This window comes from Mustelus asterias, chromosome 15, assembly GCF_964213995.1.
Source record: "Mustelus asterias chromosome 15, sMusAst1.hap1.1, whole genome shotgun sequence".
NCBI classification, from domain to species: Eukaryota; Metazoa; Chordata; class Chondrichthyes; order Carcharhiniformes; family Triakidae; genus Mustelus; species Mustelus asterias.
The window spans coordinates 97,565,576-97,588,562 of NC_135815.1; the positions used below are offsets into that span (position 1 = coordinate 97,565,576).

Consider the following 22,987-nt stretch of genomic DNA (forward strand, 5'->3'; position numbering starts at 1 on the left):
TCTATTGACCCACTAGAAATCTTTTATTAAAACAAACTTTGTTTAACAATATTGTTAAAATATAATAAAAATAATTAGCATAACGTTTACCAATTGAAATCTTAAATATGACAAGGTATTATTCTTAACTATCTCTATAGTTCCAATGTAAGCAATATCCTCATAGACATAATCCCTCTTTAAAATCAGCACAAAAACAGATATGCTCACGTGTCTGCTGCATTTCCAGCCTTTTAACCCCTCCAAACAGAGACAGAAAGACCAACCTGGCTTCTGACTCTCATGCAGCAGCCTCCAGAGAAAGATCCACTCCCAAACAGCAGAATCTCAGAGAAAGAAAGTCACTTCCTGGCACATCCCAGTCTCAAAATCCAGAGAGAAAAAGAGACATAAGAGAAAGCGACCTCTCTCTAAAGATCCTGAGCTGCAAACTAAACTGGGTTTCTCCCTGTAAGCCTAGCTGCACCCAATCACGTGATTGTACTTTCAATCAACCTAATCAAGCCCTACTCTACAAAACACATTAAAATAACAGAACAGCGTTAGTCTAGATTAAAACAAGCATTCTAGCAATTGGAACCAATTATGCTGTTGCAGTAACAACAGGGACTGCTGTGTACAGATAAAACGGCACTGATACTTAGAACAGCCTGCTTCAAATAAAATCCTGCACAAGACACATGACACACATTTATTTCTTAAAGGCACAGTATCATCACACAATGTAGGAAAAGCGGCAACCAATTAGCACACAGCAAGCTCCCACAAACGGCAATGTGATGATGACCAGTAATCGATCATTTAGTGATGTTGATCAAAGGATAAATATTGGCCATAATACTCGGGGGGGGGGGGGGAGAGCTCCCCCTATTCTTCCCCAAAATAGTCGCCATGGCATCGTTACTGCCACTCTCTATAATTTTGAATTTTAAAAAGGCTTTAGATAGCTACATGGGTAAGATGGCTTTAGAGGGATATGGGCCAAACATGGGCAATTGAGACTAGCTTAGTGGTTAAAAGAAAAAGGACAGCATGGACAAGTTAGGTCGAAGGGCCTGTTTCCATGCTGTACATCTCTATGACCTGAGAAGGCATTCAGAACTTGGGGTTTGAAGTCCCATCTGTAAAACAGCACCTCTGACTGTGCAGCACCCCCTCAGCATGGCACTTTGCATGTCGGCCTAGATGTAAGTGCTCAAATTCTCTAGAGTAGGATTTGAACCCAGAATCTTCTGAGCCAGAGGTGAGAGCACTACCCACTGAGCCACGGCTGACTCACAATCAGTCATTTTAACGGAGTTGACATATGGGGCACAACAACTTAAAGCCATCTTGGTTTTCAGTCGAATTATTTGTGTCATTGCTATTTATAATGTGTTGGTTAATGGGCCGTGTACATTTAGCCAAGAACATGGTCAACCGGTTCACTATGAACTAGTTCAATTCAGCAGAATGAAACAAAGTACAGGTGAGAAAATTAACCAAACTTGAAATATATAAAGACACACCAAAGAGAAAATATGGATCGGTATTTCAGTGCAGCACTTGCAGGAAATGCAGTTAAGGGAAATGTTCACATATGGTAGATGCCTTCTCAATCTGACTGTTGAGGGTGGCACAGTGGTTAGCACTGCTGCCTCACAGCGCCAGGGACCCGGGTTCAATTCCCGGCTTGGGTCATTGTCCGTACAGAGTTTGCACATTCTCCCCGTGTCTGCGTGGGTTTCCTCTGAGTGCTCTGGTTTCCTCCCAAACTCCAAAGATGTGCAGGGTAGGTGGATTGACCATGATAAATTGACCCTAGTGTCAGGGAGATTAGTAGGGTAAATATGTGGGGTTATGGGGATAGGGTCTGGGTGGGATTGTGGTCAGTGAGAACTCGATGGGCTGGACTGCCTCCTTCTGCACTGTAAGGATTCTATGATTCTATGAGACGTGAGCTGAGGTGTGTTTGAAGACTGCTAATTTTGACTTGGTGTTGTGAGGCTTCTTACGACAATTTTGACTTGCGCCATGTTATGTTGGGTTGGCAACATTAAATGGACCATCTTTGTGCTTACTTAAAAAGTTAATGGCTAAGCAAGCATTCAGAGATTTCGTTTGATGTTGCACTTAGCCAATTTGAAGAATTAATAGGATTTACATGATGAACAGTTTCTTCCCACTCGACCTGGTAGAAACCAGCCCAGCGCAGAATGTAGTTGCAGATGTTGTTGTGAGAGATCCAACTGAACAAAATCCAATAGCAATTAACAAAGAACAAAGAAAATTACAGCACAGGAACAGGCCCTTCGGCCCTCCAAGCCTGCACCAACCATGCTGCCCGACTTAACTAAAACCCCCTACCCTTCTGGGGACCATATCCCTCTATTCCCGTCCTATTCATACATTTGTCAAGATATCCCTTAAAAGTCACTAACGTATCCGCTTCCACTATCTCCCCCGGCAGCGAGTTCCAAGCACCCACCACCCTCTGTGTAAAAAATCTGCCTCGTACATCTCCTTTAAACCTTGCCCCTTGCACCTTAAACCTGTGCCCCCTGGTAATTGACTCTTGCACCCTGGGAAAAAGCTTCTGACTATCCACTCTGTCCATGCTTCTCATAATCTTGTCGACTTCTATCAGGTCGCCCCTCAACCTCCATCGCTCCAGTGAGAACAAACCAAGTTTCTCCAACCTCTCCTCATAGCTAATGCCCTCCATGCCAGGCAACATTCTGGTAAATCTTTTCTGTACCCTCTCTAAAGCCTCCACATCCTTCTGGTAGTGTGGCGACCAGAATTGAACACTATATTCCAAGTGCGACCTAACTAAGGTTCTATAAAGCTACAACATGACTTGCCAATTTTTAAACCCAATGCCCCAGCCGATGAAGGCAAGCATGCCGTATGCCTTCTTGACTACCTTCTCCACCTGCGTTGCCACTTTCAGTGACCTGTGTACCTGTACACCCAGATCCCTTTGCCAATCAATACTCTTAAGGGTTCTGCCATTTACTGTATATTTCCTATCTGTATTAGACCTTCCAAAATGCATTACCTCACATTTGTCTGGATTAAACTCCATCTGCCACCTCTCCGCCCAAGTCTCAAACTGATCTATATCCTGCTGTATCCTCTGATGGTCCTCATTGCTATCAGCAAATCCACCAACCATTGTGTCGTCCGCAAACTTACTAATCAAACCAGTTACATTTTCCTCCAAATCATTTATATATATATATATTACAAACAGCAAAGGTCCCAGTACTGATCCCTGAAAAAAGCCACTTGTCACAGCCCTCCATTCAGAAACACACCCTTCCACTGCTACCCTCTGTCTTATTTGACTGAGTAAGAAGTCTGACAACACCAGGTTAAAGTCCAACAGGTTTATTTGGTAGCAAAAGCCACGAGTTTTGACTGAGCCAGTTTTGTATCCACCTTGCTAGCTCACCTCTGATCCCATGCAACTTCACCTTCTACACAGTGTGCCATGAGGGACCTTGTCAAAGGCCTTACTGAAGTCCATGTAGACAACATCCACTGCCCTACCCTCATCAATCATCTTCGTCACTTCCTCGAAAAACTCGATCAAGTTAATGAGACACGACCTCCCCTTCACAAAACCATGTTGCTCTCACTAATACGTCCACTTATTTCCAAGTGGGAATAAATCCTGTCTTGAAGAGTCCTCTCCAATAATTTTCCTACCACTGATGTAAGGCTGACCAGCCTGTAATTACCTGGATTATTCTTGCTACCCTTCTTAAACAAAGGAACAACATTGGCTATTCTCCAATCCTCTGGGACTTCCCCTGTAGTCATGATGTGGAGATGCTGGCGTTGGACTGGGGTAAACACAGTAAGAAGTCTCACAACACCAGATTAAAGTCCAACAGGTTTATTTGGTAGCAAACGCCATTAGCTTTCGGAGCGCTGCTCCTTCATCAGGTGAGTGGGAGTTCTGTTCACAAACAGGGCACAAAGACACAAACTCAATTTACAGAATAATGGTTGGAATGCAAGTCTTTACAGGTAATCAAGTCTCAAAGATACAGACAATGTGAGTGGAGAGAGGGTTAAGCACAGGTTAAAGAGATGTGTATTGTCTCCAGACAGGACAGTTAGTGAGATTTTGCAAGCCCAGGCAAGTGATGGGGGTTACAGATAGTATGACATGAACCCAAGATCCCGGTTGAGGCCGTCTTCATGTGTGCGGAACTTGTAACCCCCATGACAGGCTGGTGATGAAGTGGAAATGGACTGTGGGGTAAACATGCTTCCTGTGCCATCCACTGTATTGTCAAGAACGTAGGAAATCGGTGGTCATTCAGCCCGGCAAATCCCTCCACCATTTAACAGAATCATGGTTGATCCCTGACCTCAACCCACCTGACCCCTGACCTCAACCCACCTGACCCCTGACCTCAAACCACCTGACCCCGGACCTCAACCCACCTGATCCCCATGATTCCTGTCAGGTCCAAGGGGCCAATTTCACCTCGGTCAATTTCCATTAGCCAACAAGAGACAGATCGGGCCTCAAACATGTATCAATCTCAGAGAGATCAGAGTTGGACTGGAGCAGCAATTCTAGAATGGCGGGTAACTGGAGCCTGTGTTCATCAAAGCGATCAAACAAAACTGTTCCTGGTGCATATTGGTTCATCTTGGTTTTGATTTGATTTATTATTGTCACATGTATTAACATACAGTGAAAAGTATTGTTTCTTGCGTGCTATACAGAGTATACCGTTCATAGAGAAGGAAAGGAGAGAGTGCAGAATGTAGTGTTACAGTCATAGCTAGGGTGTAGAGAAAGATCAACTTAATGCAAGGTAGGTCCATTCAAAAGTCTGATGGCAGCAGGGAAGAAGCTGTTCTTGAGCCTGTCGGTACGTGACCTCAGACTTTTGTATCTTTTTCCTGATGGAAGAAGGTGGGAGAGAGAATGCCTGGAGTGCGTGGGGTCCTTAATTATGCTGGCTGCTTTTCTGAGGCAGCGGGAAGTGTAGACAGAGTCAATGGATGGGAGGCTGGTTTGCGTGATGGACTGGGCTACTTTCGCAACCCTTTGTGGTTTTTAACGGTCTTGGGCAGAGCAGGAGCCATGCCAAGCTGTGATACAGTCGGAAAGGATGCTTTCTATGGTGCATCTGTAAAAGTTGGTGAAGGAGTGTAAGAACTCCAACTGCATGCTTATCATTTAACAGACTCATTGCATTCTGGATCACCAGGTCGAAAAGATCACCAGTTGGCCAACTTGTGCCAACATTAAATGTGCAATCTTATCACACTGGCTTTTTCAGTGAACAGCCAGAGTTTTGCACCTTTTTGCCTCTCCGAAGTTTAAGAAGCGTTGTGTTCAGTCTCACAATTCGCACAGCGTTAGCTTTTCCACGTTGCCCTGTATGTTGAATTCTCATGCTGTGTTTTGGTATGGAAATTCCAGGCTCCTGTTCCTCCCCCCATCCTAACGAAACAGTTCCTCTTTCTGGTGATGCTGGCACAAGTCCTTCATTAAGCCTGGACTGTGGGTCAGTGCTGATGTTTATTTGTTTGGATGGGATGTGGCCCGAGATACAATCTTGGTGCGGGCCCAGAGAAAAGTTCATTGCCCTTTGAGTGCTAGATGGAGTGAGGATAAGATCTGATTTATGGTTGTTCCAATTGGCTCCGTAATCCTGGCCAAATCATGGACTTGGTATTTTGTTTTAAATCGCAGATTTTTTTTTTTGCCTTTTGCTCTTTTTCAGACCTGCTTTGATCACACGCCATGTGGCTCAGTGGGTAACGTTCTCACCTCTTGAGTCACAAGGTTCAAATCCCACTCTCTCTTGTACAAAACTCAAGGCTGACACTCCAATGCAGTACAGAGGGAGTTCTTCCTGGAGTCCTGGGTCTAAGATTTAACCCTCAATATACTAAAACAGACGCAGATTCAGTTTTTTAAAGTTTATTTATTTGTGTTACAAGTAGGCTTACATTAACACTGCAATGAAGTTACTGTGAAAATCCCCCAGTCGCCACACTCCGGCGCCTGTTCAGGTACACTGAGGGAGAATTTAGCATGGCCAAAGCACCTATAACCAGCACATCTTTTGGGGTGTGGGAGGAAATCGGAGCACCTGGAGGAAACCCACGCAGACACGGGGAGAACGTGCAAACTCTACACAAACAATGACCCAAGCCGGGAATCGAACCTTATAATAGTTAGATTTCAGTCCAGTGAGGTTCACTGGTAATAATTGTTAAAAGGGCACTTAACTTGGCTGAACTTTCTGAGGTGAATTTAATTTGTATTGAACGTGGAAAAATTCCTAGCTCCACACCATTCAAGGCATTTCAGAGTCACTGTTGGAGTTAGTTTTGGTTCTTATTCAGTATCAATTTCGATTATGAGGACAGATTGGAGAGGTTGGGGACTCTTCTCATTGGAGAAAAGAAGACTACGGGGAGATTTGATTGAGATGTTCAAAAATCATGAGGGGGCTGGACAGAGTAAAAGGGTTGAGAACGAGAGGGCACAGATTTAATGTGGGTGGTGGCACAGTGGTTAGCACTGCTGCCTCACAGCACCAGGGACCCGGTTTCGATTCCCGGCTTGGGTCACTGTCTATGAGGAGTTTGAACGTTCTCCCCCTGTCTGCGTGGGTTTCCTCCGGGTGCTCCGGTTTCCTCCCACAGTCCGAAAGACATGCTGGTTAGGACGCATTGGCCATGCTAAATTCTCCCTCTATGTATCCGAACAGGCGCCGGGGTGTGGCGACTTGTGGATTTTCACAGTCACTTCATTGCAGTGTTAGTGTAAGCCTACTTGTGACTAATAAATAAACTTTAAAACTTTAACTTAATGTGATTTGCGAAAGAAGCAAATGTGATGTGAGAAAAAACCTTTTTACACAGCGAGTGGTTGGGGTCCAGAATGCACTGCCTGGAAGCGTGGTGGAGGCAGGTTCAATCGAGGCATTCAAGAAGGCTTTAATTTTGATTTGATTTGATTTATTATAGTCACATGTCTTAACATACAGTGAAAAGTATTATTTCTTGTGCGCTATACAGACAAAGCATACCATTCATAGAGAAGGAAAGGAGAGAGTGCAGAATGTAGTGTTACAATCATAGCTAGGGTGTAGAGAAAGATCAGCTTAATGCAAGGTAGGTCCATTCAAAAGTCTGACAGTAGCAGGGAAGAAGCTGTTCTTGAGTCGGTTGGTATGTGACCTCAGACTTTTGTATATTTTTCCTGACGGGGAAGGTGGAAGAGAGAATGTCCTGGTTGCGTGGGATACTTAATTATGCTGGCTGCTTTTCCGAGGCAGTGGGAAGTGTAGACAGTGTCAATGAGTGGGAGGTGATACAACCAGAAAGAATGCTTTCTATGATGCATCTGTGAAAGTTATTGAGAGTCGTAGTGGACATACCAAATTTCCTTAGTCTTTTGAGAAAGTAGAGGCATTGGTGGGCTTTCTTAACCAGAGTTTCTGTAGTGTGGTTTCTTAACTATAGTGTTAGATGATTATTTGGATAGAAACAGTGTGCAGTGGTATGGGGGAAATGGCACAGGAATGGCACTAAATCAAGATACTCATTTAGAGAGCCGGTGCCAACTCGATTGGCCGAATGGCCTCCTATTGTGCCGTAACAATTCTGTGACATGAGCTTGGGTCTGTCTGGTTGGGAGAGGTGTACACTTGTCATAACATGTGCCTTTCTGAACTGTGCAGGTGACGATTGAGGTGGTGGATGGAACTGAAATCGAGGCGGAGAGAGACTTGCGGAGGGTAACCAAGCCAAGCTGGCCCGTGCCGTCATCCGACTGGCGGAACTGGTGGCAAAAATCGTCGGCAACAGCCGCCTGGAGCGATGGCGATCAAGAAAACGCCCAGGCCGGCGAAGACAGCAACTTCCTAAATCCTGTGGGCGGTTGGGATCGAAGTACAGTCACTCATCGGAGATGGCAGTCCAAGGGACAGGCGGAGTATGGTAGGTCCAGATTCCTAACTCGTTCTGGGGGCGTGGGTGAAATTGAGAACTTGAAAAGAGAGCTGCTGGAAATAAGCCAAGTGAAATGAAATAGGTACGGTGGGAATATATTCTCTGGTATTGATTGATGCATTACGCTGCAGGAACATCTGCTTCCATGTGGCAAGGCCCCTGTGAATAATTGCTGGGTTTTTTTTATTGCCTCGATGACTTGAGTGAGAAAAATTGACGTTGATTATTCTTCCCTGCCACCGCTCCCCCGAACATCAGTGTCTCCTCTTTGTTATATCCCAGAGTAATTAGAAAGAACACTTGAACCTTGCTGCTAAATGCATTTTTGTTTTCTTGTTTACATGCTGTCTATCTGGTGTGGAGAGAGAGAGAGGCACCAAAGACTCCATAATCAAGATTTGCAGCTGTAACAAAAAAGAATCCCAGCTGCCTTGGCTCGAGAGAACAAGAGCAAAAAAAAATGTGCAAGCAATTCCTTTTTGTACGGCTGTGTGTGTGAAAGTTATTTGAATGGCATGCTAACGGCAGGATCTGGGGCTGAGTAGCGAGGGGAGCATGTGGTCCCAATTATCCGTCTCATCACAGCTAACGGTGAGTGTGCTTGCTTATTTTTTCATGTAGATTATGCAGACGGAGAGGGCGACTGGAGCACTTGGTCACTCTGCAGTGTGACCTGCGGCAGTGGCAACCAAAAGCGCACCAGGTCCTGCGGTTACGCCTGCACTGCCACTGAATCACGGTCGTGTGACATGCCAAACTGTCCCGGTCAGTAAATTTACTTCCTAGTATACCGTACGCCTATTAATTTCACCAACACGTTCTGAAAACGAGCGTTCAGTTAACGCGCGCTATGCGGTGCACTCAAAACGAAGCAGCAATTAAAAGCAGTTGGTGTGCAATTTTAGGTAGTCAAAAGGCCGTAATAACTTGCATTGATGTAGCGCCATCATGTCATAAAATACGGTGGTTAGCACTGCTGCCTCACAGCGCCTAGGACACGTGAATCTCTCCTACTCTTGCATGCGGCCATTGGTGCGAGTTGGAAGGATTTTGTAGGTTGATATTCAAACTGATTGGTCACTTTATGAAAGCACCTTCCTAGACCATCAAGTCCTCGAGTGGGACTCGAACCTGGAGCTTCCAAGACAGAGGCAGGGATGCTATCCACTGAGCCACTTAACCCCCTAACTATAGAGTAAGCACCCATAAAAATTGGTTTTAACCAATTTCCGTGGGTGGCACGGTGGCACAGTGGTTAGCACTGCTGCTTCACAGCGCCAGGGACCCAGGTTTGATTTCCAGCATGGCTGACTGTGCGGAGTTTGCACGTTCTCCCCGTGTCTGCGTGGGTTTCCTCCGGGTGCTGCTGTTTCCTCCCACAGCCCGAAAGACATGCTGGTTAGGTGCACTGGCCATACTAAATTCTCTCTCAATGTTACCCGAACAGGCGCCAGAGTGTGGTGACTAGGGGATTTTCACAGTAACTTCATTGCAGTGTTAATGTAAGCCTACTTGTGACAAATAAATAAACTATAAACTTCAGAATAATTGTATTCCTTTAAATGCCTATTAGACTTGTAAACAAACAGGGAACCACATGAAAAGGTATATTCTGTTACTACAGGCTGTTAAAAGTTTTCAATTGTTATTTAATCAATAGGCCACCGACTGGGCAGAAGCCATTTTGAGTTTTTGAAACCTGGCCGAGCATTCAGAATGGCTTCAGTTGTCATAACAAAAGCTTCCAGCTATATTACCTGAAAAATACAGAGCAGAATAGTGTTCCATTTCCATTTCAATGTGGAGTACTTGCCAATCAATGGAGAGGTGCAGAGATTTTTTTCAACCTTCAAAAGCAGGGGTTTTTTATGAAAAGAAACGCAGTCGATTTAAATCACAGTATAAAACATGACAGCAGAGGCTGATAGGAGAGTTCTAAGATCTTTATTTAATGCATAATTGCACTTTGGACATTCAGAAGAGTGCAGTAATATATGACCACAATACTGATCAAGTAGGGGCAACTTATGTTTGTCAGACAGAGACCTATGATGAATCACATCCATGTTACAGTATGTCTTTTAATTTTTTTAACATATGTCCATGCACACATTTTTCTGCCTTTGGGGAAAAGCGGGGTGGAAGGATTCCTGGGCTGATTATCAGTTTACTGAACCACATCCGGAAAAATCTTCCGTGGCCACCAGGTCCTGGCTGGGGACTTGAACCTGGCCCAGTGGTAGGAATGTTTCTAAAAGAGCCCCTACGGCAGCTAAGAGCAACGTTTGTAAGTGTCAGAACATTTTACAAGTTACCTTTCGGAAGGTTGATGATTCTTAGAACCTTACCGTAGAACCATAAAATCCCTACAGTGCAGAAGAGGCCATTCAGCCCATCAAGTCTGCACCGACTCTCTTCATCTGGCTTCCTTCCGTGGTCGGAAACTCTCCAAGGAAGCATATTTTTTCCCCCCTCAGGTCTGCAAAACCTGCCGCACCACACAGAAGCGGGAAGGAAGAAGGTTTTCCTGTGGTCCACGTGATGGGGGCCCCGACCTTGCATGTTTTTGCACCCAGGCCCAAAGGCCACAGGATAATGACGAGGGGCCAGGAAGACGGAGGAAAACCGAAACTCCGAAACAGAATGAACACTCGACAGCCGGATTCACATCTCCCACTAGGAACCATAAAGCCGGCTCAACCTCTCCCCGCATCGGGGTGTCGAGAACAATGGGACGTGGGTTCAAAGTTAGGGGCTGCCCATTTAAGATGGAGATGAGGAGGAATTTCTTCTCTGAGGTTGCTGAATCTCTGGAATTTTCTATCCCAGCAAGTGAGCTTTGGAGCGGAGGCATTGAGTGTATTCAAGGCTGAGATGGTTTTTTGAAGAATAGTGGGGTCAGGGGTTAGGGAGGGCAGGAAGGAAAATGTCCGAGAGGGCAACTTCAGATTAGCCATAATCTTGTTGAAGGACAACAGGCTTGAGGGGCCGAATGGTTCCTAATTCTTACATTCACGTGTTTCTTATGGGTCTCCTTCCAAGGCTTGGTGTTCAGTTCTCTTTGCAAATGCACCTTGTGATGCTTTACTATGTTAAAGGTGCTATATAAAGGCAAGGTGGTGTTGTCATTCAAGAAACCCTGACCCCCAATCAGAACAAGTATCTGGTTTTGAGTGTGGTACTGTCCCTTTGACTGTATAGCCTTGCAGTACTCGCAGTCTGGGTTCAGGGGTTCACAGGTACACTTGAGTGATGTGATGAAGACATCCCTGCGAACTTCAGGAGTAAAGGGAAGAAAATGGCGTTCCCACGCAGAAGGAGGCCATTGAGAGAATGGTAGCCAATTACATAATGGCCTGGTGGCACAGTGGTTAGCACTGCTGCCTCACAGCGCCAGGGACCTGGGTTCAATTCCCAGCTTAATCATAGAATCCCTACAGTGCAGAAGGAGGCCATTCGGCTCATTGAGTTGTATCAACCACAATCCCCCACAGGCCCTATTCCCGTAACCCCATATATTTACCCTGCTAATCCCCCTGACACTAGGGTCAATTTAGCATGGCCAATCAACCTAACCCACACATCTTTGGAGTGTGGGAGGAAACCGGAGCACCTGGAGGAAACGCACGCAGACACGGGGAGAAAGTGCAAACTCCACGCAAACAGTGACCCGAAGCCGGAATTGAATTTGGGTCCCTGGAGCTGTGAGGCAGCAGTGCTAACCACTGTGCCACCGTGCTGCCCCCGTCACTGTCTGTGTGAAGTCTGCACGCTCTCCCCGTGTCTGCATGGTTTCCTCCGGGTACTCCGGTTTCCTCCTGCAGTCCAAAAGACGTGCTGGGTAGGTGCGTTGGCCGTGCTAAATTCTCCCTCAGTGTTACCCGAACAAGCGCCGGAGAGTGGCGACTAGGGGATTTTCACAGTAACATCATTGCAGTGTTAATGTAAGCCTACTCGTGACACTAATAAATAAACTTTAAACTGATGTATGCTTTGCCATGATAGAAACCTTTGCTCTTGAAGTACTCAATGTTACAAAGTGTACATTGTGGGGAGACAGCGGCTTAGTGGTAAATGCCACTGGATTTGGTAATCTGGAGGCCCAGGCTAATGCTCTGAGCACACGGGTTCAAATCCCACCCTGGCAGCTGGTGGAATTTAATAAGATTAATGAAAATCTGGAATTGAAAAGTAATCTCGATCTTGCTCTGCCATTCAATAAGATCATTGCTGATCTGAATGGAACCTCAGCCCCAAATTCCGACCCACTGAAGTTCATTTCAATTGTCTCTCTCGTAATTGTGATTGTAAGGGGTACGAGGCTAAGGTGATGAGTTTTGAGAAATAGTGAAGCAGTTATAGATGGACAGGAGCAAATGCAATTTGATATGTGAGTCATGCACTCTGAGAAGATAAACAAAGAATGTGAGTTCACACTCGGTGAAAGATTGAGTGAGAGAGAGATCTGGGGTTTAAATATAATGTTAAATGTTAATAGTTAATAGATAACCCCATGAAAAGGCAAATTTTAGCTTTCATAAACAGGGGAATGGAGTACAAATTGGAAAGTTTAAGTTTATTTATTAGTGTCACAAGTAGGCTTACATTAACACCGCAATGAAGTTACTGTGAAAATCCCCGAGTCGCCACACTTCGGCGCCTGTTCGGGTACACTGAGGGAGAATTTAGCACGGCCAATGCACCTAACCAGCACGTCTTTCGGACTGTGGGAGGAAACCGGAGCACCTGGAGGAAACCCACGCAGACACGGGGAGAATGTGCAGTCTCCGCACAGACAGTGACCCAAGCCGGGAATCGAACCCGGGTCCCTGGCACTGTGAGGCAGCAGTGCTAACCACTGTGCTACCATGCCGCCCATGGAAATTGGTTGAAACTGATTTTTACGGGTCCTTACACCATTGTTAGGGGGTCAGGTGGCGCAGTGTGTAGCGTCCCTGCCTCTGACTCGGAAGCTCCGGGTTCGAGTCCCACTTCAGGACTTGATGGCCAAGGAAGTTGTGTTTGTAAAGTGACCAATCAGTTTTGAGTATCAACCTACAAAATCCTTCCCATTTGCAACGATGGCAGTGTGCATGAGTAGGAGAGATTCACGTGTCCTAGCCAACGTTTATTCATTAACCTACACCTAAAGATGTGACTGTTTATTTAATTGCACAAAGCAAAGTCCCATGAATGGCCAATTGGCTGCTGTCTTTCTGATGTTGCAACAGTGACTACACTTCCAAAGTACTTCATTGGCTGTAAAGTGCTTTGGGACACCAGTTACGCGCGGTGGAGGCAGCCCTATGTACCATAGAACATAGAACATTACAGCGCAGCACAGGCCCTACGGCCCTCGATGTTGCGCCGACCAGTGAAACCAATCATGTGTATCATAGAATCATAGAAACCCTACAGTGCAGAAGGAGGCCATTCGGCCCATCGAGTCTGCACCGACCACAATCCCACCCAGGCCCTACCCCCACATATTTACCCGCTAATCCCTCTAACCTACACATCCCAGGACTCTAAGGGGCAATTTTTTTTTTTTAACCTGGCCAATCAACCTAACCCGCACATCTTTGGACTGTGGGAGGAAACCGGAGCACCCGGAGGAAACCCACGCAGACATGAGGAGAATGTGCAAACTCCACACAGACAGTGACCCGAGCCGGGAATCGAACCCGGGACCCTGGAGCTGTGAGGCAGCAGTGCTAACCACTGTGCTACCGTGCCGCCCATGTGTAAGTGCAGCAACTCACCAACGCTCTCTCGACAGCACCTTCCAAACCCACGGCCTCTACCACCTCAAAGGACAAGGGGCAGCAGACACACGGGAACACCACCACCTGCAAGTTTCCCCTCCAAGCCACTCACCGACCTGACTTGGAAACACATTGCCGTTCCTTCACTGTCGCTGCATCAAGATCCTGCTCCCTAACAGCACTGTGGGTGTACCTACACCCTGTGGACTGCAGTGGTTCAAGAAGGCAGCTCAGCAGCACCTCCTCAAGGGCAATTAGGGATCATAGAGATCATAGAAACCCTACAGTGCAGAAGGAGGCCATTCGGCCCATCGAGTCTGCACCGACCACAATCCCACCCAGGCCCTACCCCCACATATTTACCCGCTAATCCCTCTAACCTACACATCCCAGGACTCTAAGGGGCAATTTTCAACCTGGCCAATCAACCTAACCCGCACATCTTTGGACTGTGGGAGGAAACCGGAGCACCCGGAGGAAACCCACGCAGACACGAGAAGAATGTGCAAACTCCACACAGACAGTGACCCGAGCCGGGAATCAAACCCGGGACCCTGGAGCTGTGAAGCAGCAGTGCTAACCACTGTGCTACCGTGCCGCCCAATAAAATTGTTGGCCCAGCCAGCGATGCCCATGTCCTGTCGAAGAATAAAGCAAAGCTTTGGGGTTGCAAAATGCAAGCCTTTTTCACTTTTCTAATAAATGTGAGAGTTTTTCTTGCTTTCTGCAACAGGTGAAATTTCAATAATTGGCCATTCCTTCGAAACAAAAAGTTGGAACAGTTTCCCTGGGCGTTCTCTGAGCCTCTGTGCATTCTTTCTCAGTAATCTAATTGTAAGAATCTTACAGACAGGATCGAGGAAACAGCTGAACACCTAATGAACCGTACGAGCCAAGGAAAATCTGGCTTTCTGGCTTTCTGTAGCCAAACTGTTCATCACAAGCTAGACTAATTGTCCCAATTGGAGGGATCAATCTGGCACAGCATCCGTCTGACAGACTGGCTCCAAGAAATCACACAATTGTTACAGCACAAAAGGAGGCCATTTGGCCCATCGTGTCTGCACCTGCTCTCCAAATGAGTGACATGACTTAGCGCCTTTTCCCCATATCCCTGCTCGTTAAGGTTTAAGGTGAGCGGGGAGAGATAAAGAAAGAAGTGTCCGGAGGGCTCACACAGGGTGGTGAGCATCTGGAACGAGCTGCCAGAGGTAATAGTAGAGGCGGGTACAATTTTGTCTTTTAAAAAGCATTTTTAGAAGTTACATGGGTAGAATGGGTATAGAGGGATATGGGCCAAATGCGGGCAACTGGGACTAGCTTAGTGGTTAAAAAAAAAGGGCGGCATTGGCAAGTTGGGCTGAAGGGCCTGTTTCCATGTTGTAAACCTCAATGACTCTATGACATTGTTTCTTCTGAAATAATCATCTAGTTCCCTCTATAATGCTTCAATTGAATCTGCCTCCACCATACTCCCAGGCAATGCATTCCAGACCCCAACCACTCGCTGTGAGGAAAAGTTTTTTCTCACATCACATTTGCTTCTTTTGCAAATCACTTTAAATCTGTTGCCCTCTCGTTCTCGATCCTTTTCCGAACAGGAACAGTTTCTCCCCATCTACTCTGTCCAGCCCCCTCATCATTCTGAACATCTCTATCAAATCTCCTCTCAGCCGCCTTCTCTCCAAGCAGAACAAGTCCCTACCTCTCCAATCTATCCTCAGAACTGAAACAAGAGGAGGTGATGGCCCAGGGGTATTATCGCTGGGCTATTAATCCAGAAACTCAGCAAATGTTCTGGGGACCTGGGTTCAAATCCTGCCGTGGCAGATGGTGGAATTTGAATTCAATAAAAATAGTGAGTGATGTGTATAATAAGCAGTCAGTTTATCATCTGCCATTTCACACTGGTCTATAACATCAAAATGTAACTCCTCTTTGTGTCTCGCCTGCATTCCTGTGCAAAATTCCAATAACTTTGACCATTGGATATATCACTGATATAACAGAATCATAGAATTCCTACAGTGCAGAAAGAGGCCATACGGCCCATAGAGTCTGCACCGACAACAATCCCACCCACCGTCTATTACCCTGCTAATCTCCCTGAGACTAAGGGAAATTTAGCATGGCCAATCTGCACATCTTTGGACACTACGGGACAATTTAGCATGGCCAATCCACCTAACCCGCACATCTTTAGAGACTAAGGGGAAATTTAACATGGTCAATCCACCTAACCCGCACATGTTTCGGATGGTGGGAGGAAACCGGAGCACCCGGAGGAAACCCACGCAGACACGGGAGGAACGTGCAAATTCCACAGAGACAGTCACCCGAAGCTGGAATTGAACCCGGGTCCCTGGTGCTGTGAGGCAGCTGCGGTTTCCACTGTGCTGCCCATGTAAGAAACTTTAGCGAAGGAAATCTGCAATCTTTGCCCAGTCTGGCCTGTGTGTAATATCAGATCCACAGCAATGTGGTTGACTCTCAACTGCTCCTTGAAATGACCTAAGAAATTACTCGGTTGTATAGAAAATGTTGTAGCCTCTCCCTGGTTCTTCCCCAGGTTTAGTTCTTGGGGTTTGAGTGAAAATCGGTTGCCTCTTGTCTGCTTCCCTTGGGCAGATAATGGAAATGGGACACAGCGTCGGGTAGCAGGACCCAAATGAAACTAGAGAATATTTCATCTGTGGCTGGTTAGATCAAAACAAAACTACAAAGGGTAGACCTAATTTAAAACATCCTCCCTCCTTGTTCTGAGCACAGTGAGTGTACGTCTGTGTTAGGGTGAGGCAGCGAGATGTCACTGTCCACAGATCATTTCCTGTGACTATTTTAAGGATTAAGAGAGGGTCAACAATAATTGTCACCTCCTCATTTCCTGCTATTCATTCAAAAATGCTTCTTCAGACCACCTCAAAGTAACCCCACGTGCTGCCCCAAGTGTTGGCTTGTACGCCTCTACTTTCTCAGAAGAGCAAGGAAATTTGGCATGTCAGCTACAACTCTGACCAACTTTTACAGAGACACCATAGAAAGCATTCTTTCTGGTTGTACCACAGCTTCGTACGGCTGGCATCCTGTCTAAGACAGCAAGAAACTACAAAATCTTTTGAGGCACACCACCTACTTTCTCTGTCTTCCTCCCTTACTGGGAAATTCATTTTTAACCTCTCCTTTTCCTCAGTTTTTTAATCCCTCTCTCGCTTCTCCCAGGATCTTTGCACCCTTTTTGATTTTTCGCTTCTTGTGTGGGCGCGTGAGACTTTTGTCTTCAACTCCAAGTCCCGTTGGTCAGTGCACATGGGCCTGGCTTACTCAGTTAATGGTTGGGCATTGGGGAGAGTTACAGAACAAAGAGATCTAGGGGTACAGGTTCATAGCTCCTGTGGAAAGTGGAGTCACAGGTGGACAGAGTGATGAAGAAGGCATTCGGTATGCTTGCTTTCATTGGTCAGAACATTGAATACAGAAGTTGGGATGTCTTGTTGAAGTTGCACAAGACATTGTAAGGCCACACTCGTACAGTTCTGGTCACCCTATTATAGAAAGGATATTATTAAACTAGAAAGAGTGCAGAAAAGATTTTCTAGGATGCTACTGGGACTTGATGGTTTGATTATAAGGAGAGGCTGGATAGGTTGGGACTTTTTTTTCTGCAGCGTAGGAAGCTTAGCGGTGAACTCACAGAGGTCTATAAAATAATGAGGAGCATAGATCAGCTAGATAGTCAACATCTTTTCCCAAAGATAGAGGAGTCTAAAACTAGCAGGCATAGGTTCAAAGTGAAAGGGGAGAGATGCAAAAGGGTCCAGAGGGGCAATTTTTTCACACAGAGAGTGGTGTGTGTCTGGAACAAGCTGCCAGAGGTAGTAGTAGAGGCAGGTACAATTTTGTCTTTTAAAAAGCATTTAGACAGTTACATGGGTAAGATGGGGAGAGAGGGATATGGGCCAAATACAGGCAATTGGGACTAGCTTAGTGGTTATAAATAGAGGGGTGGCATGGACAAGTTAGGCCGAAGGGCATGTTTCCATGCTGTAAACCTCTATGACTCTAATCCCACCCAGGCCCTATCCCCGTAACCCCATGTATTAACCCTGCTAATCTCCCTGACATAAAGGGTCAATTTAGCATGGTCAATCCACCTAACCTGCACATCTTTGGATGTCTTTCCACGTCAGGGTAGTGTCTGGCTTGGAAGGGAACAGGGGTGGTTTTCCCATGCATCTGCTGCTCTTGACCCTTTTAGGTAGAGATTACAAATACATTTCTGCGGGTGGGGTTGCCTTATGCCCCTTCGGCCAGAGTTAAGTTATTCCTGATTTGTTAGCGTCAATTCTGGTAGGTCAGCAGGTGCAACCATTGCATTCTGGAAAAATTGCAGGCATTCTCCCCACCACTTTGTGTCCCTTTGGCACTCCACGGCTGCATGCAAGATTCCTCTAGTGGCAGGGAGCCCCACAAGATTTACCCTTAATAATCCCGATTGGAGCTAGCATAGGAAGGTTGCAAAAAAATGTTATCTGCCCATACAGGAGGAGCCAGGCAGCAAGTCCAGGTTTCAGAGGCACTGGTAGGGCCAATTTCAGCTTTGACCACCAGATGCACAGCACACATTGCACACCTCAGACTCAGTAATTTAGCTCGAGTTCTCCTTTAAGGACTTTCTAACTAATTACTAAGCAACCCCTTTCATGCTCCTCCAATTAAAGTTTCTGCAAAGAAGTTCAAAGCGTAACTCCAGTGGCCAAGTCATTATTACGACTTTGGGAAGTATGTATAAGTTACTAATTTTCCCCTTATAGAAGTCACAGAACTTTTAAGACGTTTGTGGTGTTTAAATACCAAATTACAGATAGTTGATGCAATTTTTACATCTGACATTAGGTTCCTCTTTCTATTGCAGTTGCCCTCAACATATCGTACCCAGTCTGAAATTACTACTTATGGAAACCAACTTTTCAACATATCTGTCTTGCTAATGCAAATAATAAAATATAAGAAATTTGCGTGATTCTCTCATTGTAATTATACGCCCATTGTTAATGGTTGGCAGATTAATAGTCCTGTTGGTGCATAGCTTTGTATTAAATGCAAATGTAGGACTAAAAGGAATGTGTCACTAAACTTCATAATCCCTCCTGATCGAATGTGGCTACTCTTCAGTAACTATTGCAAGCTGAACATGAGTGAGAGTTTACTATTTAAACATATCAAAACATTGTAAACTTCAATTATTATCTTAAAAATGCTATTTTAATTGAATCATAGAATTCCTACGGTGCAGAAAGAGGCCATTTGGTCCATCGAGACTACCCAGACCACAATCCCACCCAGGCTCTATCCCTGTAAGCCCACGTATTTAGCCTGCTAATCCCCCTGACGCCAAGGGGCAATTTACCATGGCCAATCCACCTAACCTGCACATCTTTAGAGTGTGGGAGAAAATCGGAGCACCCGGAGGAAACCCACGCAGACACGGGGAGAACGTGCAAACTCTACACAGTCACCCAAGCTGGGATCGAACCCGGGTCCCTAGTGCTGTGAGGCAGCAGTGCTTGCCACTGTGCCGCCCAATGAGCGCTGTGATTTATTCCAACTGAGATGTACGCAGTCTTGGCTTTGTGGTTGTACACTTCCCTCAGAGTCGGTGGACATAAACTCCTCTTCAGGGACTTGAGTACAAAACCCAGACTGCCTCTCCAAAGTGCAGTACTGAAGGAGGGCTGCACTGTTGAAGGTGTTGCCTCTCAGATGAGACAGTAAGCGCTCTGAATGTTCTCTCTCTCTTTCATAGATGTAAATGATCCCATGGTATTAGTTTGAAAGCATACAGGGGAGTTCTCCACATTTGTCCTTGCCCTTTTCAATCAAAATCGCTAGAACAGATTTTTAAAAATTCATTCGTGGGATATGGGCATCGCTGGCTGGCCAGCAATTATTGCCCATCCCTAGTTGCCCGAGAGCAGGCGAGAGTCAACCACATCACTGTGGATCTGGATTCACATGTAGGTCAGACTGGGATGGCAGATTTCCTTCCCTAAAGGACATTAGTGAACCAGATGGGTTTTTCCGATAATCAACAGTGGTTTCATAGTCATCAGTAGATTCTTAATTTCAGATATTTTTTATTTCACCATCTGCCGTGGCAGGATTCAAACCCGGGTCCCCAGAACATTAGCTGAGTTTCTGGATTAATAGTCCAGCAATAATACCACTAGGCCATCGCCTCCCCCTATTTGGTTATTATCACTAATGCAGAGACAGTGGATGCATTGATTGTAATCTTCCAAACTTCCCTGGATACTGGGATGGTCCCAGTGGATTGGAAACCTGCCAATATAACATCCCTGTTCAAGAAAGGAGGGTAACAGAAAGCAGAGAGCTATAGGCCGGTTAACTCAACTGCTGCTATTGAGAAAATGCTAAACTTCATTGTTCCGGAAGTAGGAGCAGGACTTTTAGAAGGTTGAAATATAATTGAGCAGAATCAACAAGGTGTTATGAAAGGGAAATTGTGTTTAGAAATAAATTGTGTTTAGATCCTTGGCAATGTAGCAAGAAGGGTGAGGGTGGCATGGTGGCACTGTGATTAGCACTACTGCCACACAGCGCCAGTGACCCGGATTCGATTCCCGGCTTGGGTCACTGTCTGGGAGGAGTCTGCACATTCTCCCTGTGTCTGCGTGGGTTTCCTCCGGGTGCTCCAGTTTCCTCCCACCGTCCGAAGACGTGCTGGTTTAGGTGCATTGGCCATGCTAAATTTTCCCTCCGTGTACCCAAACAGAAGCCAGAGTGTGGCGACACGGGGATTTTCACAGTAACTTCATTGCAGTGTAATGCAGTATAAGCCTACTTGTGACAAATAAATAAAATAAAGGGTAACCAGTAGATGTCATGTACTTGGATTTCCAAAAGTCATTTTGAAAAGGTTGCCGCATAGAAGGTTACTGCACAAGATAAGAGGTCATGGTGTTGGGGGTAATAGCATGACTAGGAGGTTGGCTAACTGACAGAGAGTCAGGGTAAATGGGCCAATTTAAAGTTGGCAAACTCTAAGTAACGAAGTGTTGCAGAAATCAGTGCCACAGCCTCAACTATTGACAATCGACGTTGATGATTAAAGACCGAGTCCATTGTCAATGAATTTACTGAAGGTACAAAGGTGGGAAAGCAAATGAAGACAAAAAGAGTCTGCAAAGTAATACAGATTGTTTGAGTGGGCTGATATTTGGCAGATGGAATATAATGCAGGAAAACATGAAGTTATCCACTTTGGCAGGAAGAATAGCAACTCCAAATATTTTAATTGAGGAGAATACTCTGCCACAGAGGAACCTGTGTGTACTTGTACATGAAATACTAAAAGATTAGCATGCTGGTACAGCAAGTATTTCAGAAGACAAGTCGAATGTTGGCTTTTATTGCAAGGGCCCTGGAGTATAAAAGTTGGGAAGCCTTGCTGCAGCTGTACAGGGTGTTGGTAAGACCACACCTAGAATACTGCGTACAGCTTTGGTCTCTATTTATTTACAGAGGGTTAAAAGTAAAGTCACCGTAGTCCCAGATAGCCATAAGTGCTCTCCCCTCTGAGGGGGAGGGCTGACTGTTGGTGATTTAACCTGAAGGTTACCACACCTCAGACAAGGGGCAAGGTTGCGAAAGCCGGGCCTTCATGAATAAGGCATGGTGACACAGTGGTTAGCACTGCTGCCTCACAGCTCCGGGGACCTGGATTCAATTCCAACCTTGGGTGACTGTCTGTGTGGAGTTTGCACGTTCTCCCCATGTCTGCGTGGATTTCCTCCGGTTTCCTCCCACACTGCAAAGATGTGCGGGTTAGGTTGATTGGCCATGCTAAATTGCCCTTTAGCATCGGGGGGACTAGCAGGGTAAATATGTGGGGTTACTGGGATAGGGTCTGGGTCGGCTTGTTGTCGGTGCAGGCTTGATGGGCCTCCTTCTGCACTGTAGGGATTCTATGAATCTCAGCCGGTACAGGAATTGAACCTGTGCTGTTGACGTCGCTCTGCAACATGAACCAGCTGTCCGGCCAACTGAGCTAAACTGACGATACCTGCGTTGGAGGCAGTTGAAAGAAGCTTCACCAGGTTGATCACTGGGATTAAGGAGTTTGCCTTGTGAGGAGAGGTTGAGCAGGTTAGAATCATAGAATCCTACAGTGCAGAAGGAGGCCATTCGGCCCATCGGGTCTGCACCGACCCAGGCCCTATCCCCAGAACCCCATGCATTTACCCTAGTTAGTCCCCCTGACACTAGGGTCAATTTAGCATAGCCAATCCACCTAACCCTCACATCTTTGAAGTGTGGGAGGAAACCGGAGCATCCAGGGAAAACCCACGCAGACACAGGGAGAATGTGCAAACTCAGCACAAACAGTAACCCAAGCCGGGAATCAAACCCGGGTCCCTGCCGCTGTGAGGCAGCAGTGCTAATCACTGTGCACCGTGCCCGCCCCAGGTTGGGCCTGTACACATTGGAGTTTCAGAGAGGTGATCTTATTGCAACATGTAAGATTCTGCAGGGTGGGATGGCCTGGACAGTGTAGATGCTGAGAGGATGTTTTCCCCTGCTGGGGGGGAAATCTAGAACCAGGGGGGCAGAGTTTCAAAATGAGCAGTTTCCCATTTTTACACAAGATGAGGAGGAATTTCTTCTCTGAGGGTGGCGAATCTTCGGAATTTTCCGCTCCAGGGAGATGTGGAGGCTGGGTTACTGAATATATTCTTGGAATTATGAGGGAGTTGAGAGTTATGGTTTTTGATTTGATTTATTATTGTCACATGTCTTAGTATACAGTGAAAAGTATTGTTTCTTGCGCACTATACAGACAAAGCATACCGTTCATAGAGAAGGAAATGAGAGAGTGCAGAATGTAGTGTTACAGTCATAACTAGGGTGTAGAGAAATATCAACTTAGTGCAAAGTAGGTCCATTCAGAAGTCTGATGGCAGCAGGGAAGAAGCTGTTCTTGAGTCGGTTGGCATATGACCTCAGACTTTTGTATCTTTTTCCCGACAGAAGAAGGTGGAAGCGAGAATGTCCGGGGTGCGTGGGGCCCTGATTATGCTGGCTGCTTTACCGAGCGGGAAGTGTAGATGGAGTCAATGGATGGGAGGCTGATTTGCGTGATAGATTGGACTACGTTCATGACCTTTTGCAGTTTCTTGTGGTCTTGGGCAGAGCAAGCTGTGATACAACCGGAAAGAATGCTT

At 46.0% G+C, this 22,987-nt stretch overlaps 1 protein-coding gene across 1 annotated transcript in view; it reads left to right on the forward strand.

Annotated features, from left to right (window-relative positions):
- ism1 (isthmin 1) overlaps nt 1-22,987 on the forward strand; it is a 66,818-nt gene that overhangs the window by 38,683 nt on the left and 5,148 nt on the right. The window contains exons 3-4 of the mRNA XM_078230386.1: nt 7,710-7,968; nt 8,602-8,745. Coding sequence (XP_078086512.1) covers nt 7,710-7,968; nt 8,602-8,745 — 403 coding nt within the window. The remainder of the gene's footprint in view (nt 1-7,709; nt 7,969-8,601; nt 8,746-22,987) is intronic.